This window comes from Furipterus horrens, unplaced genomic scaffold (assembly GCF_987537825.1).
Source record: "Furipterus horrens unplaced genomic scaffold, mFurHor1.1.pri manual_scaffold_7, whole genome shotgun sequence".
NCBI classification, from domain to species: Eukaryota; Metazoa; Chordata; class Mammalia; order Chiroptera; family Furipteridae; genus Furipterus; species Furipterus horrens.
Genome location: NW_028327177.1, coordinates 73,958,160 through 73,975,465, shown reverse-complemented (window position 1 = coordinate 73,975,465; position 17,306 = coordinate 73,958,160). Strand labels below are relative to the sequence as shown.

At 39.4% G+C, this 17,306-nt stretch overlaps 1 protein-coding gene across 1 annotated transcript in view; it reads right to left on the bottom strand.

Moving 5' to 3' along the window:
- RIPK2 (receptor interacting serine/threonine kinase 2) overlaps positions 1–17,306 on the bottom strand; it is a 52,203-nt gene that overhangs the window by 11,726 nt on the left and 23,171 nt on the right. The window contains 1 exon segment of the mRNA XM_090283813.1: positions 8,055–8,104. Within this exon segment, the coding sequence (XP_090139939.1) occupies positions 8,055–8,104 (50 nt within the window).

Genomic DNA, 17,306 nt, shown 5'->3' with positions numbered 1-17,306 from the left:
TTCAAATGAGGGGGAAAAAAGTAAACTATCTCCATCTGTGGATGACACAGTCTTACATATGAAAAAATTATAAAGCTTTCAAAAAATCTATTAGAGCTAATAGATTGTGTATTTTTGAAATTCAACAAAACTACACAATGCATGATCAACATACAGAAATTAGTTGTATTTCTTTATTTATCATTAAAATATTTTAAGTATATTTTATTATGTTGTTAGTTCAGTTTTTTCCCCTTTGCTCCGCTCTTCCCAGTACCACCCTTCCCCCCAGCAATCTCACCCCACTTTAGTTCAGGTCCATGGGTCGTGCATGTAAGTTCTTTGGCTTCACCCTTTCCTATATTATTCTTAACTTCCTCCTGTCTATTTTGTACCAACCGATTATTCTTCTTAATCCCTGCACCATTTCCCCATTTCTCCCCCTTCCCATTCCAGCTGATAACCCTCCAAATGATCCCCATACCTATGATTCTGTTCCTATTCTGGTTTGCTTAGTTGGATTTTGTTTTTATTTTTTGATTCAGTTGTTGATAGTTGTGAGTTTGTTGTCATTTTAACGTTCATAGTTTTGACCTTCTTTTTCTTAAGTAAGTCCCTTTGACATTTCATATAATAATGGTTTGGTGATGATGAACTCCTTTAGCTTTACCTTGTCTGGGAAGCACTTCATCTGAACTTCCATTCTAAATGATAACTTTGCTGGATAGAGTAATCTTGATTGTAGGTCCTTGCTTTTCATCACATTGAATACTTCTTGTCAGTCCCTTCTTGCCTGTAAAGTGTCTTTTGAGAAATCAGCTGGTAGTCTTATAGGCACCCCTTTGTAGGCAACTCTGCTTCTCTCTTGCTGCTTTTAGGATTCTCTCTTTATCTTTCACCTTTGGCATTTTAATCATGATGTGTTTTGGTGTGGTCCCCTCTGGGTTCAGCTCGCCTGGGACACTGGGCTTCCTGACTTGTATGTCTATTTCCATCACAAAATTTGGGAAGTTTTCCTACATTATTTTTTCACATAAGTTTTCAATTTCTTGCTCTTCCTTTTCTCCTTCTGGCACCCCCATAATTCAAATGTTGGCATGTTTAAAGTTGTCCCGAAGGTTCCCAAGCCTCTCCTCATTTTTTTCAATTCTTGTTTCCTCATTCTGTACTGGTTGATTGTTTTTTTCTTCCTTATGTTCCAAATCATTGATCTGAATCCCAGTTTTCTTCCCTTCACCATTGTTTTTTTGTGGATTTCCCTTTGTTTCACTTAGCATAGCCTTCACTTCTTCTTTTATGTGTTTGCTGTACTCAAGCATATCTGTCAGGCCTGTGAGCATCTTTATCACCAGTGTTTGGATTTCTGTGTCTGTTAGGTTGGCTATCTCCTCGTTGTTTAGTTCTCCCACTGGAACCTTGATCTGTTCCCTTTTTTGGGCCATATATCTCTGTCTCCTCATCTTGACAGGCTCCTGTGTTTTTTTTTTTTTTTTTTTCTTTTTTTTTGCCTATGTGTCTTAGGTAGAGCTGTCACTCCTGTGATGATGTAAGGGGTGGAGCCTTAGGGATTCATCAGTAGAGGGCAACCTGTTTCACCACGTGGTGGTGCTGTATGAGGGGGAGTGGTCTGAGAAGGAACAATGCCACTTGCCTAGTACTTGCCCCTTTTCCAGGCATTTCTCCCACTTCTGTATGGGACTGGTGCCTCTCTAGCTGTTGCCCTGGCCACTGTTCCCAGAGTGGATGGATCTGCAGACATTCTAGGATGGTGGGGGCCCTTTAAACAAGTGGACTCTGCTGAGAGACTGGCAGTTTCTTTCTCCGCCCCAACCTCAACTGGTTTGCACAGTCAGCAGCAATGAGGCTTGATTTTCCTTGGTGCTGGGACTGTAAGCCACGTTTCTCAAAATTGCTGAGGCTATTTGGGGTTGTTTATGGTTCTATATAAATCTTTGAAATATTTGTTCTATATCTGTGAAATATGTCATTGGCATTTTAATAGGATTTGTGTTGAATCTATAGATAGCTTTGGGCATTTTAATGACTTTATTCTAATCATGAACACAGTATATGCTTCCACTTATTTGTATCTTTCTTAATCTCTTCCTTCAGTGTTCAGTAGTTAGTTTTCTGAGTACTTTTCTTTTACTCCTTGCTTAAGTTTATTCCTAGGTACTTCATTTTTCTTGTTGCTATAGTAAATGGGATATTTTCCTAGTTTCTGTTTCTGATATTTCATTGTTGGCATACAAAAATGCCTTTTATTTCTGAATATTGACTTTATATTCTGCTATTTTGATAAATTCACTTATTAGGTTGAGTCTATAGGGTTTTCTATGTACACTATCATGTCATCTGCAATGCCAATCTGGATGCCTTTTATTTATTTTTCTTGTCTGATCACTGTGGCCAGAACCCCCATATTATGCTGAATAGAAGTGGTGAAAGCGAACACCACTATCTGTGCCTGATTTCAGGGGAAAGCTTTTAGTTTGTTTGTTGAGTATGATGTTGGCTGTAGGTTTTTGTATATGGCCTTTATCATGTTTAGGTATGCTCCCCCTACTCCTGCTTTGCTGAATGTTATTATCATAACTTTCCATTAGTAAATGAGTGGATCAAACAGGTTCTGTCCTTTATCAAATGCTTTTACAGTATCTATTGATATGATCATGTAATTTTAGTCTTTCATTTTGTTTTTGTGATGGTTACGTTTATTGATTCGTGAATATGTACCAGGCTTGCATCCCTGGGATGAATCCAACTTGATTATGGTGTATGATCTTTCTAGTGTATTGCTAGATCTGGTTTGCCAATATTTTGTTGAGGATTTTAGCATCTAAATTCATCAGGGATACTGACCTGTAGTTTTCTTTCTTTGTTGTGTCTTTACCTGGTTTTGGAAATATGATAATAGGGTCTCATAAAAGAGTAGGGGAGTCTTCTTTTCTTGAATTTTTTGGAATAATTTAAGAAGGACAGGAGTTAGCTCTTCCCTAAATGTTTGGTAAAATTAACCTGTGAAGCCTTCCAGTCCAGGACTTTTGTGTGCCGGGAGTTTTTTGATTACTGCTTCAATTTCACTAGCTATTATCGGACTAATCAGGCTTTTTGCTTCTTCTTGATTCAGTTTCGGAAGATTATGTGTTTCCAGAAATTTGTCCATTTCACCCACGTTTTCATATTTCTTGGCATATAGTTTTTCATAGTAATTTCTTTCAGTCCTTTGTATTTCTCTGATATCAGTTGTTATTTCTACTCTTTCATTTCTGATATTTTTTTTATTTGGGTCCTCTCTCTTTCATTCTTGATGAGCCTGGCTAATGGCTTGTCGATTTTGTTTATCTTTTCAAAGAACCAGCTCTTGGATTTATCGATCCTTTGAAGTGTTCTTTTAGTCCCTATGCCATTTAATTCTGCTCTGACCATAATTATTTCCTTGCTTGTACTTGCTCTGGGCTTTGTTTGTTGTTGTTCCTCTAGTTTTTGTAGATGTAGGGTTAGGTTGTCTATTTGAGATTCTTCTATCTTTTTTAGATAGGCCCATATTGCTATGAACTTCCTTCTCAGGACTGTCTTCACTGTGTATCAAAGGTTTTGAGCTGTTGCATGTTCATTTTCATTTGTTTCCAGGTATTTTTAAATTTCTTCCTTGTTCTCATTGTTAATCCATTCATTATTTTTAGGATGTTACTCAGTCTCCATGAATTTGAATGTTTTCGAGTCTTTTTTCCTTGAGGTTGGTTTCTAGTTTCAAGCCATTATGATCTGAGAGAATTCTTGATATGTTTTAAATTTTCTTGAATTTGTTGAGGCCTGTTTTGTGACCTACAGTGTGGTCTGTTTTTGAGAATATTCCATGTGCATTTGAAAAGAGTGTATATTTTGCTTCTTTGGGCTGAAAGTTTCTGTATATATCAATTAAGCCCATTTGATCTAATGTCATTAAGTGCCACAACATCCTTTTTGATTCTTTGCTTGGAAGGTCTATCCTTTGCTGACAGTGGGGTGTTAAAGTCCCCTACTATAAGTGTGTTGCTGTTTATATCTTTCTTGAAGTCCTCCAAGATTTTTCTTATATATTTGAGTATTCCTATGTTGGTTGCATATATGTTTACAATGGTTATATCTTCTTGATGGATTCTCCCCTTAAGTATTATAAAGTATTCTTCTCTGTCTCTTTTTATGACCTTTGTTTTGAAGGTCTGATATAAGTATTGCTAACTCGGCTTTTTTTTTCATGTCTGTTTGCTTGGAATATTTTTCCATCTCTTTACTTTCCATCTCTGTAGATCTTTTGTTCTGAGGTGGGTCTCCTGCAGACAGCATATATGCAGGTCATGTTTTCTTTTCCATTCAGCTACCCTATGTCTTTCAATTGGAGCATTTAATCCATTTACAGTTAGGGTTATTATTGATATGTAGTCATTCAAAGCCATTTTTTCTCTTTGTATCTGTATTCCCCACCCCTTTCTTCTTTCATCTTCTTAAAGTAGTCCCTTTAGAATTTCTTCCAATGATGGTTTGGTAGAGATGTATTCTTTAAGCCTTCTTTTGTCTTGGAAACTCCTTATTTCACCTTCCATTTTGAAAGAGAGCCTTGCTGGGTAGAGTAGTCTTTGTTGCAGGCTTTTGCTTTTCATTGCTTGGAATATTTTTTGTCATTCCCTTCTGTCTTGTAGTATTTCTGTTGAGAAATCAGCTGATAGCCTTATTGGAGTGCCCTTTTATGTTATTAGCTGTTTCTCTTTTGATGCTTTTAAGATTTTCTCCTTGTTTTTGAATTTTGCCATTTTAATTATAATGTGTTTTGGAGTGGACCTCTTTGGGTTCACGTTGATTGGGATCCTCTGTGCTTCTTGAACTTGTGAGACTTTTTCTCTCGGCAAGTTTAGGGAGATTCCTGTCATTACTTTTTGAAACAGGTTGTCTATCCCTTGCTCCTCTTCTTCCCCTTCTAGTATCCTTATTATATAACATATTATTATGTTTCATGTTGTCCTGTATCTCCCTTAACCCCTGTTCTTTCTTCTTGGGCCTTTTAAAATTTTGTTGCTCTGTCTGGGTATGATTTTCTACTTTGTCCTCCAGCTCGCTGATTCAATTCTCTGCTTCATCTAGCCTGCTTTTAATTCCTTCTTCTGTGTTTTTCATTTTGGCAATTATATTATTCATTTCCTCCTGTCTCTTACTGATATTTTCTATGTCCTTTTTAATTCTGCTGTAGTTCAGTAAGTTCTTTGTAGCTTCCCTGGAGTTTTTTGTAGTTCTCACTGAGTTCATTGAGCTTCCTTATAACCATTATTTTGAATTCAAGGTCTCATTATCTGCTTGTCTCAATTTTGTTTAGCAGTCTTTCTGTGGATTCTTGCTTTCCTTTCAAGTGGTCATTGTTTCTTTGTCTCCCGATTTTAGGTAACTCTTGTTGTTGGTTATTGCTGTTACATTGTTCTGTTTTGCCCCCCTGTCTTTGTGGTGTGACCTCCTTAGGAGTCCTGTGGGGCTCAGTGTTGCAGTCCCTTTGAGTGCCAATATTGATGCTCTTGGGCTGTCCTTTATGCCATTTATGTGGGCTCTCAGGTTGTAATTGAGTTTTTGTTGTTGGGTTGTTCTTTGGTGGGTCCTTCCCTCCATCTGGCTGAGATTCACTCTGCCTACCACGTCTTGATTACTGTTGTACAGATGCTGTCAGAACAAAACCAAACATCCCAGGAAACAGGCCTATACCCCCCCAAAATAACCCCCGCCCACAACCACCCTATCAGCTGCAAGGAAGCCAATATTAATAAAGGTGTAAAGAGGTTACACTCTTTATAAGAAAGAAAAAACTATTATAAGAAAGGAAAAACAAATATGAAATGACAAACAGAGGGAAAAGATTTTGTGAGTGTAGAGGGAGGTGGAATAATAAGGGTAGGAAATAGAGAAAAGACAAAGAAAAAAGAAAATAAAATTTATATCATAGATAAAAAAGGGAGAAGGGAAGATGGAATGGAGTAAGAGAAGGGAAGCATATAGTATTAGGTTTAAACCAAAATTTAAATATATATATATATATATAGTGAGAGAAAAAGATGAAAAAAATTATATATACATAACAAATAATTGTGACATAATTGGAGGAAAAGATCCTCCACTACACTCTCAACAATGAATGAGATGATATTTATATAGGTGAGTTGGGGATAAAAGGGAGGATAGGATGGAGGGAGAAGGAATACTGAAAGTGAGTAATGAAAACCAGGCTGAGAGAGGGAAAAATTCACATATAAACAAAAAATAGAAAGAGCAGGAGGAAGGCAAGATTAAGTAGGATAGTGGATCAATAAAATTTGAGATTTGAAATACCAAAATAGTGGCTATCTACATATGAACTTGAAGAAATATATCAATATCCACCTATCCGCATCTCCTGAGCAAAGATTGATAAAGGTGGAGAGAGAATAAGGATACTTTAAGAATAGGAAAAATAATTTGAGATGGCTAATGACAATCATAAATGGTTTTGAGAGGTTGGGGAAATAGTTAAGAGTGGAGAATGGAAACAATTTGTAGCTAAAGAGAAAATAGAATTTAAATCCAAGATAAGAAGAAAAAGGAAGAAGGTAAAATGGAGTGAGGGAAGGGATGAGCAATATATGAGGTTTGAAATAAACTATAACATAAAACCTGGTGATATATTAGTCCCAAAGTTAAAGGGCAATGTATGAATGTTAAAAAGCTATGCAGGGGGAAGTTTGTACCTTGTTGCTCCTGTCTCTATTCTCTCTGCTGGGTTTAGTAGATCAGGTTCCGAGGAACTGTGTAGCTCCTGGTGTCTGGCAAAAGGCCTTTTAGGAGCTTTTTCTTCTTTTTCCTGGGGAAATATTCCCAGGAGAACACTCTTGAGCCTGGAATCCCACAGGTGAAGGATGGGCTCACCTGTTTGTGAGGGGATCTAGTTGGATGCTTCAAACCTCTGGCACCCGGCTCATGCCTCCCAGTCCTGAAGCTGCTGCTCTTTTGCTGGCAACACTGCTGAACTCACTCTGAACAGCCCTGTGCTCAGAGCTGCACTTAGTAGAGTCCCACCCACTGGTCCTGCAGTGCACTCTGGCCCTCTTTTTGTTTAGCAGAGCTGTTGTGCTCGTATGTGTGTGAGCTTGGGTCCCTGCCGAGTCTTAGGTCTTGCCTTAGCTCCCCTTCCAAAAGAGTCTCTGTTTGGCCCCAATGCTATAGCACCCATCCCTGTAGACCCTGTTCTGCATATGCTCCCCCTCTCTCAAAATCATAGTCTCGTGGTTAGGGCTGGCCTCTGTGTTTCCGAGCCTCTGACAGTTTCATATAAAATTTCTCACTGGATCCTTCCTGAATGATGCTGGGAAGGGCCCTGCGGTGATATAATAACACTGGGCCGTGTTGGAGTGCTGACCCTGCTCCCTCCAGAGATATTCAGCCCAGGGTGGGCCTGCTCCTGCTGTGCAGTTTCTAGGGCCCACACCTCCTAGCCCTTCTTTCCTTGCCCCAGTAGCTGGTGGCTCCTGAACCAATCCACAGCTACCCCTACACTGGGCTGGCAGCACTGCCAGTTATACTTAGAAAGCATGGGCCACTAGTTTTCTCCCACTCCCGAGCAGTCCCTGCACTCTTGTCCATGTTTGCATGCACTCACAGCCACTCTCTGCTCTGTGTTTTTACTCCAAGTTCAGTCTGCAATTGGAGCAAGTAGACAGGGCTGCTAGCTACTCTGCCTCCATCTTCCCACTCTAATTAAATTTTCATATGAAGAGTTTTATAGCTGGAATGAATCTTAGAAATAGGAATTCAGATATTTCATTTCACTGAGAAAAAAATGAAGACTCAAGAAATTTATAGTTGTTTGATGATAGAACTAACTACTCTCAGAATAAGAATTAGAATCTAATTTTTCTGATCCTGAATCTAGTACATTTTTCATTGTATAGGGGATTCATGGTAAGTTGTTATGGTTTATAGTGTGTTTTCCAGAAAATGAATGGTAGAAATATATAAAATAAGATGAGCTTTAGAGAATTCTGTATGTGGCATACCTACATGACGTTAACCAGAACACTTACCCTCAAAAGGCTGTTTTCTGGATAAGACTTCCCATGTGATAACTGCATAGCTGTTTAAGATAAAAATATACAAACAGCATATTATAAACTAACTATGCATAATAAACTATAATGCTAAATTTAAAAGCTGACTGTGGAAATACCATTTTTTGAAAGTGATGAGGTAGTGAACTATTGTATAAAGAATAAGCACACAGAACAGAGATGATGAATATTCAGTTTGTTTTGAAAGAGAATTAATTTTAAATGGAAAAATTAGGAAATTACTGTTATAAAAATAAAGTTATATGCAAAAAATAACTTGTGGATAATTTAGTAATTATTCTTTAACACCCAGATAAGCTATACCCTCTTATTATATGATTTTATTATTCAAAAAAATAGAGATCAGTAAGAAAACTGTCTGTGTGTCCCTATTTATTGAATTTGTTCCGCTCTAGTACTGTCTTCTTCAGTATTGTTAAGTGTAAACCAGAGTGTCCCTGCCTCCCACCCCCAGTCCCCACATTAAAGTCACATATGATAAAACCCTAAGTATTATATTATAAATTGACAGGACAATAAGATGTGCTTTAAAATGTTTTCAAAGATATAAAAGTGGCTTAAAGCAAGGCATGTTTAACTTCAGAAATAGTAGTCACTGTGGGCTCATATTGATTTTCCCCACACTTAGGAGAGAAGAATTAAAATAACATTTTAAGAGAGAGGAGAAAGATGGCGGCGGAGTAGGAGCAGTGTTCTCAGCTCGCTCCTGTTACGGAGAGACTCCAGGAACGAATGGAGAGAGGAGTGACTGAGTGACTGTGGATCTCCGATAGCGTGAACAGGGAGGAGAGCGTGGGAGCAGCGTGGAGGAGGGTGGAGGGGTTTACCACGGACTGCAGACTTGAGTCATTCCAGGACCTGGTGCGTCTGCAGTACCACGCTGGAGAGCTCACTAGCCGGGAGCTGCTTGGAGGCTCCCCCTGCTAGGGGCACACCGATAAGTGAATTCTTGTAGGGAGTTAGGGAGAGGATTCGGCTGAAAAAGCCAGAGGAGTTAGAGAACAGTGAACAACCAGGACTGGGAGAAACTGTGTGATCTGAGTCTAGAGGGAAACCTCCTCAGCTGCAACCTCAGACTGAAAACTCGGTACTCCAGGCACGCACAGCACTTGCACTAGGGCCCTACAGAACAAAGGGACAGTTTTGGGGCAAGGAGACAGGCAGCACAGAAAAGCTGCTGTGGAACTCCGGACCGGGGGAGAGTTCCTGAGCAGGAGAGCAGTGCATGCCCCCGGCGCTTTGAGCTATCGCGCTAGAATCCCACAGAACAAAAGGCAGGTTTGGGGCTAGGAGAGAAATAGGGCACGCAGGACGTGTAAGTAGGGACGAGAGTGGAGGCGGTGGTTCTGGAGTGGAGTGGTTTTAGGGAGGGGAGAAGGGCCCGCAGGGAAAGGCTGCTTCGGAGCTCCAGACTCGGGGAGAGCTCCTGGGCAGGAGAGCACTGCGCTGACCAACCACACTAGAATCCTGCAGAACAAAGGGATGGTGCTGGGGCGGGAAGAGAGATAGAGCGCGCAGGCCTACAGACAGGGAAGCCAGCGGAAGCTGTAGCACGGAATAGAGACAGTTTGGGGGCAAGGAGAAGAGCCCACGCGGGAAAGCCGCTGCAGAGCTCCAGACTAGGGGTGAGGCCCTGGGCAGGAGAGTGCCACTGGGCCCGGCGCTTTGACCGACTGTGCCAGAGTCCTGCAGAACAAAGGGACAGTCTTGAGACAGGGAGAGAGATAGGATGCGCAGGCATATAGACAGGGAAGAGAGCAGAAGCTGTAGCCTGGGAATAGAGACAGGACTGGAGGCAGGGCGGAGATTGCTGGCAGACACAGGCTGGACCAACAGAGGGAAGGAGTAGCTGGACAAGCCTGAGGAGGGCTGAGGGTGCCTCAGGAGGGGACAACTAAAGGCAGCTCACAGCAGAGCGGTGGTAGGCCCACGAAAAAAAGACTAGCAACCCCAGAATCAAGCAGAACCCTCCCACAGCCAGCCAACCAACCAGAAAAGATTTGAAACCCATGGAATTTTGAATAGGGGCGGACTCAAGAAGGAAGGAAGGAAAAACAAAAAAACAAACAAACCAAAAATACCCAGAGACTGTGCATAAAAGTTGAATTGAGTTAAAATCCTCTCATTCTTTTATTTCTCACTCTCTCTCTAACTGCACCCCTGTCCTTTTTTATTCTCTCTCCTTTTCTCCCCTCCTCATCCCTCCCTTCTCTCCCCTTAGCATGTCTCCCCTGCATCCTATTCTTTGTTAATTTTTTAAATTTTAAGTTCTCTCCCTTTCTTTCCTATTCCTTTCTTCTAATCCCCTTCCCTCCCCCTTATCCTCGTCCTCCCTCCGTTTCCTTTCTCTCTCTCTCCTTTATCTGCGCTAAGCACTTTCAATTTTATTAAATTTCTTTCTTTATTTTGTCCCCCTTCAGTCTACATTCGTTTTTCTTTCCTCCCTTGCCCTTATTTTCCTTCTCTCCCTATAAATATTCTCTCTCTTTCTCTCTCCCTATTCCACTTTATATTCTAATCTTTTAATATTTAAATTATAATTCTAATTTATTCCCCTCCCACTTCACCCTCCCATTCTTACCCCTTCTCTCTTTCCACCCCATCCCCTCACTTCTTTCTCTCCCTCTTGTATTTCTCTCCTTCATCCTATCTTTTGTCAACTCTTCAATTTCAATCTTTCCCTCACTAATATCTCCTCTTCCTCTTGATTTCCTTCCCTCCTCCGTGTTCTTTCCCTCCCCCATCCTCTTGCTTTCCCGTCCCTTATTCCTCTCGCTATATATTCTCTCTTTCTCTCTATCTTGCAATTTTATATCATGTTTTAATCTCCTAATCTTTTTTTATAATATATATTTTTAAAAACATTTTAATCCAGTCCCCCCTCTTCTCCCTCCCCTCCTGCTTTTGTTCTCTCTCCTACCCTTCTCTTCTCTACTTTCTGTCTCTCTTTCCTCTCTCCCTTCCTGTCTTGCTATTTTCTACTCTGTATTTTTATTCTTGAAAATTCTTTCTCAATCTGTTTCCTACCTTCTAACCTCCTCAGCCCTCTCCTTCAATTTCTGTCTGTCTGTCTGCCTGGATGTCTGTTGTGTCTATCCTCACTTCCACGTTAAACATATAGCATATACCGATTATATAATCCTAATACTATACACTTCCACTTTGTCACTCCACACTGTAACCCTCTCCTGCTTTTCAAACATACAGTGTAAATGTTAATTGCTGTCTTACATAACCTTGATCCCAATTGCTGATATTATTACTCTATCAACTCCCAGCTCAAAAATTACCCTTCCTTCATTTAAAACAACTCCTATCTGTTTCTCCTATGAAATAAGAGTACCAATATCTCCACAAGTATATTAATATGGGCTCATTTGCAACCTATAGTGAGATTGTAGTTGGGGGAGATATCAGAGGGTGTGGGTTTCTTGCCTGGGTTGTGTGATTATGTTTTAGCAGCACCTCCACAAAAGATCTCAAGACAAGGTGGGCAGAGTGAACCTCAATCAACTAACCAGAGAAAAAGATCCACCAAAGAGTAGCTGAAATACAACCAGACAGATTAAAGAAATAACATCAAGAACAACACAGACGGAGATCCAAGATGGCAGAGGAGTAAGTGGAAGCTACACTAACCTCCTCCCAGGACCAGCCAGTGCTGACTCAGCCCCAGTACAACAGACAGATCATTCCCCTCCAAGTGGCATCAGACTAAAGGTTAATAAAAGCCCTGCCTACATGAATTAAGCTGCCACACCCACGGTCCTTAAGCCTGAGGCTAATCACAGGTTGAGTAGATTAACAACTAAAGAAGACAGACAAAGGCAGTAGATCCCTGGAAGTCTCCAATAGGCTGCGTAGGGCAGTCTGGTACATGATCTGACGCTACCAGGGGCAGATCCAGGAAGTGCAGATCATTATAAGAAGCACCAACAAACAAAAGGAGTAACAAAAATGGGGAAACAGAGAAACAACCCCATCAAAAGTAAAGGTAGAATCCCCAGAGAGAGTGCTAAATGAAATAGAGGGGAACAAAATATCAGATATGGAATTCAAAACATGGATTATAGAGAAGCTGAATGAGTTCAGCAGAAACTACAAGAACTCCAGGAAAACTACCAGGAACTCCAGAAAAGCTACAAGGAACTTACAGAGAATTACACGAGCATGAAAAAGGACATAGAAGCTATCAATAAGAGCCAGGAGGAAATGAAGAATACGATCTCTGAATTGAAGAACACAGTAGAAAGAATTAAAAGCAGGCTAGAGGAAGCAGAAGATCGGATCAGCGAGCTGGAGGACAACATACACAAAAACTCCCAGACAATGCAACAAAATGAAAAAAGACTGAACAAGACTGAAGAGGTTCTAAGACAGCTGCAGGACAACATGAAACGTAATAATATCAATATCATGGGAATTCCAGAAGGAGAAGAAGAAGAGCAAGGGATAGAAAACCTCTTTGAAAAACTAATGACAGAAAACTTCCCTAACATGAGGAGAGAAAGAGTCACGCAAGTCCAGGAAGCACAGAGGGTCCCAATGAAGATGAACTCCAACAGGCCCACCTCAAGACACATCATAATTAAAATGGCAACATTCAAAGACAAAGTGAGAATCCTAAAAGCAGCAAAAGAGAAACAACTAATAACATACAAGGGAGCTCCAATAAGGCTATCAACAGATTTCTCAGCAGAAACACTACAAGCCAGAAGGGAATGGCAAAAAATATTTCAAGCAATGAAAAACAAAGGTCTACAACCTAGAATACTCTACCCAGCAAGGCTCTCATTCAAAATGGAGGGTGAAATAAGGAGCTTCCAAGACAAAAGAAGGTTAAAAGAATACATCTCCACCAAACCAGCAATGCAAGAGATGCTAAAGGGTCTGCTTTAAGAAGATAAAGAAACAGAGAGAGACAGAGAACACGAGTACAAAGGGGGAAAATGACAATGAATAAGTACTTATCGCTAATAACCTTAAATGTAAATGGATTAAACGCTCCAATTAAAAGACTAGGGTAGCTGAATGAATTAGAAAGAATGACCCACATATATGCTGTCTACAAGAGACTCACCTTAGAACAAAAGATCTACACATACTGAAAGTAAAGGGATGGAAAAGTATTTCAAGCAAATGGACATGAAAAAAAGCTGGGGTAGCAATACTTATATCAGACAAAACAGATTTCACAGCAAAGTCCATAAAAAGAGACAAAGAAGGGCATTTCATAATACTTAACGGAAAAATCCATCAAGAAGATATTAACCCTTATAAATATATATGCACCCAACTTAGGAGCACCCAAATACATAAGGAAAATTTTGAAAGACTCCAAGAGAGATATAGACAGCAACACACTCATAGTAGGGGACTTTAACACCCCATTGTCAACAATGGACAGATCTTCGAAGCAAAGAAACACCAAAGATATTGAGGCACTGAACAACACTCTAGATCAAATGGACTTAGTCGATATATATAGAAGTTTTCACCCCAAAGAAGCAAAATATACATACTTCTCAAGTGCACATGGAACATTTTCAAAGATAGACCACATGGTGGGACACAAAACAAGCCTTAACAAATTCAAGAAAATTGAAATTATATCAAGCATCTTCTCAGATCACAATGCCTTGAAACTAGAAATCAACCTCAAGGAAAAAACTCAAAAACATTCAAACTCATGGAGAATGAATAACATGCTATTAAATAACGAATGGGTTAACAATGATATCAAGGAGGAAATCAAAAAGTTTCTGGAAACTAATGATAATGAACACACAACAACCCAAAACCTATGGGATACAGCAAAAGCCATACTAAGAAGAAAGTTCATAGCAATACAGGCCTACCTAAAAAAGCTAGAAGAATCTCAAATAAAAAATTTAACCCTACAGCTACAAGAACTAGGGGAAGAACTACAAGCAAAGCCCAGATCAAGTAGAAGGAAGGAAATCATCAAGATCAGAGCACAATTAAATTACATAGAGACTAGAGTAACAATTCAAAAGATCAACAAATGTAGGAGCTGGTTCTTTGAAAAGATAAACAAAATTGACAAGCCTTTAACCAGGCTCATCAAGAAAAAAAGAGAGAGGACACAAATAAATAAAATCAGAAACGAAAGAGGAGAAATCACAACCGATACCACAGAAATACAAAGGATTGTAAGAAATTATTACGAACAACTATATGGCAAGAAATTTGACAACCTAGAGGAAATGGACAAATTCCTGGAAACATATAGTCTTCCAAAACTGAATCAAGAAGAAGCAGAAAGTCTGAATAGACCAATAACAGCTAGTGAAATTGAAGCAGTAATCAAAAAATTCCCAGCACACAAAACCCCTGGACCGGATGGCTTCACAAGTGAATTCTACAAAACATTTAGGGAAGAACTAACTCCTATCCTCTTCAGACTATTCCAAAAGATACAAGAATAGGGAAGACTCCCAAACTCGTTCTATGAAGCCAGTATAACCCTAATTCCAAAACCAGGTCAAGACACAACAAAGAAAGAAAACTACAGGTCAATATTGCTGATGAATATAGATGCTAAGATACTCAACAAAATATTAGCAAACCGAATCCACCAACATATTAGAAAGATCACACACCACGATCAAATGTGATTCATCCCAGGGATGCAAGGATCTTTTAATATTCGCAAATCAATAAACGTAATACACCACATAAAGAAAATGAAAGACGAAAACCACATGATCATAGCAATAGATGCAGAAAAAGCATTTGATAAAGTACAACACCCATTTATGATAAAAACTCTCAGCAAAATGGGAATAGAGGGAGCATACCTTAACATAATAAAGGCCATATACGAGAAACCTGAAGCCAACATCACACTCAATGGGTAAAAACTGAGAGCATTCCCCCTGGGATCAGGAACAAGACAAGGATGTCCGCTCTCTCCACTCCTATTCAACATAGTCTTGGAAGTTCTTGCCACAGCAATCAGACAAGAAAGAAAAATAAAAGGCATCCAAATTGGAAAAGAGGAAGTAAAACTGTCATTATTTGCAGATGACATGATAGTGTAGACAGAAAACCCTATAGACTCCACAAAATAACTACTCAACCTAATAAGTGAATTCAGCAAAATAGCAGGATACAAAGTCAATATTAAGAAATCGAAGGCATTTTTATACACCAACAATAAAAACTCAGAGATAGAAACTGAAAGAAAAATTCAATTTACCATAGCAACAAGAAAAATAAAATACTTAGGAATAAACTTAACCAAGGAGGTAAAAGACCTGTACTCAGAAAACTACAGAACACTGAAGAAAGAAATTAAAGAAGATACAAATAAATGGAAACATATACCATGCTCATGGATGGGAAGAATCAACATCATTAAAATGTCCATACTACCCAAAGTAATTTATAGATTCAATGCAATCCCTATTAAAATACCAATGGCATTCTTCACAGACCTCGAACAAATACTTCAAAAATTTATATGGAACCAAAAAAGAGCCCGAATAGCCACAGCAATTTTGAGGAAGAACACAGTAGGAGGAATCACAATACCTGATATCAAACTATACTACAAGGCCACGGTAAACAAAACAGTCTGGTACTGGCATAAAAACAGACATATAGATCAATGGAACAGAATAGAGAGTCCAGAAATAAGCCCAGGTTCATATGGTCAACTAATATTTGACAAAGGTGGAAACAACATCAAATGGAGTGAAAAGAGCCTCTTCAACAAATGGTGTTGGGAGAACTGGACAGGGACATGCAAAAAAATGAAACTAGACCATCAACTTACACCATACACCAGAATAAATTCAAAATGGATCAAAGAGTTAAATGTAAGCTGTGATAGCATAAAAGTCCTAGAGGAAAACATAGGCAGGAAAATTTCACATATCCCACGTAGCAACATTTTCACTGGTATATCTCCTAAGGCAAGGGAAATAAAGGAAAGAATAAACAAATGGGACTACATCAAACTAAAAAGTTTCTGCTCAGCTAAAGAAACCATCAGCAAGATGATAAGGAAACCAACCATATGGAAAAATATATTCGCCAATGACATCTCAGACAAGGGAGTGATCTCCAAAATATATAAAGAACTCATACGACTCAACACCAAGAAGACAGACAACCCAATTAAAAAATGGGCAAAGGACCTGAACAAACACTTCTCCAAAGAGGACATTCAGAGTACCCATAGACATATGAAAGTATGCTCAACATCACTAGCCATCAGAGAGATGCAAATAAAAACCACAATGAGATACCACCTCACACCAGTCAGAATGGCTATCATCAACAAATCAACGAACAACTTGTGCTGGAGAGGATGCGGAGAAACGGGAACCCTGGTGCATTGCTGGTGGGAATGCAGACTGGTGCAGCCACTATGGAAAACAGTTTGGAATTTCCTCAAAAAACTAAAAATGGAACTGCCTTTTGAACCAGCAATTCCATTGCTAGGATTATATATGAAAAATCCAGAAACACCAATTCAAAAGAACGTATGCACTCCAATGTTCATAGCAGCACTATTTATAATAGCCAAGTGCTGTAAACAAACCTAAATGCCCATCTGTAGATGAGTGGATCAAAAAACTGTGGTACATTTACACAATGGAGTTCTATGTAGCAGAAAGAAAGAAGGAACTTCCACCATTTGCAACAACATGAATGGAACTAGAGAGAATTATGCTTAGCGAAATAAGCCAGGCAACGAAAGAAAAATACTTTATGCTGACATCTATTACAGGTAACTAATGAACAACACAAACAAATGAGCAAAATTGAACCAGAGCTATGTAAACAAGAAGTAGACTAACAGTAACAAAGGGGGGAGGGGGGTGGGAGAGAAGGGGAAGGGTCAAGTCAAAGAACATGTAAAAATGACCCACAGACATGGGCAACTAAGTGGGAACTGAATGTGGGGGAAGGGAGGGGCAGGATGCAGGGAAGCAAGAGGGGGAAAAAGTGAGACAAGTGTAATGGAAAAACAAAAAAAATTTTTTTAGTGGGGGAAAAATGAAAATATGAAGAATGGAAATGCCAGTTCAGTGAATATTAGGACAAAGATTTTCCTTCACATTGTATATTTTTCTCCCTATCTGATCCCTCCAGAGTTTGGCATTCTAAACAAGTAAGTAATGACATAAGTTTCTTTGCATAGAACTAATAAGACCAGTTGTTAATAGAGGTTTC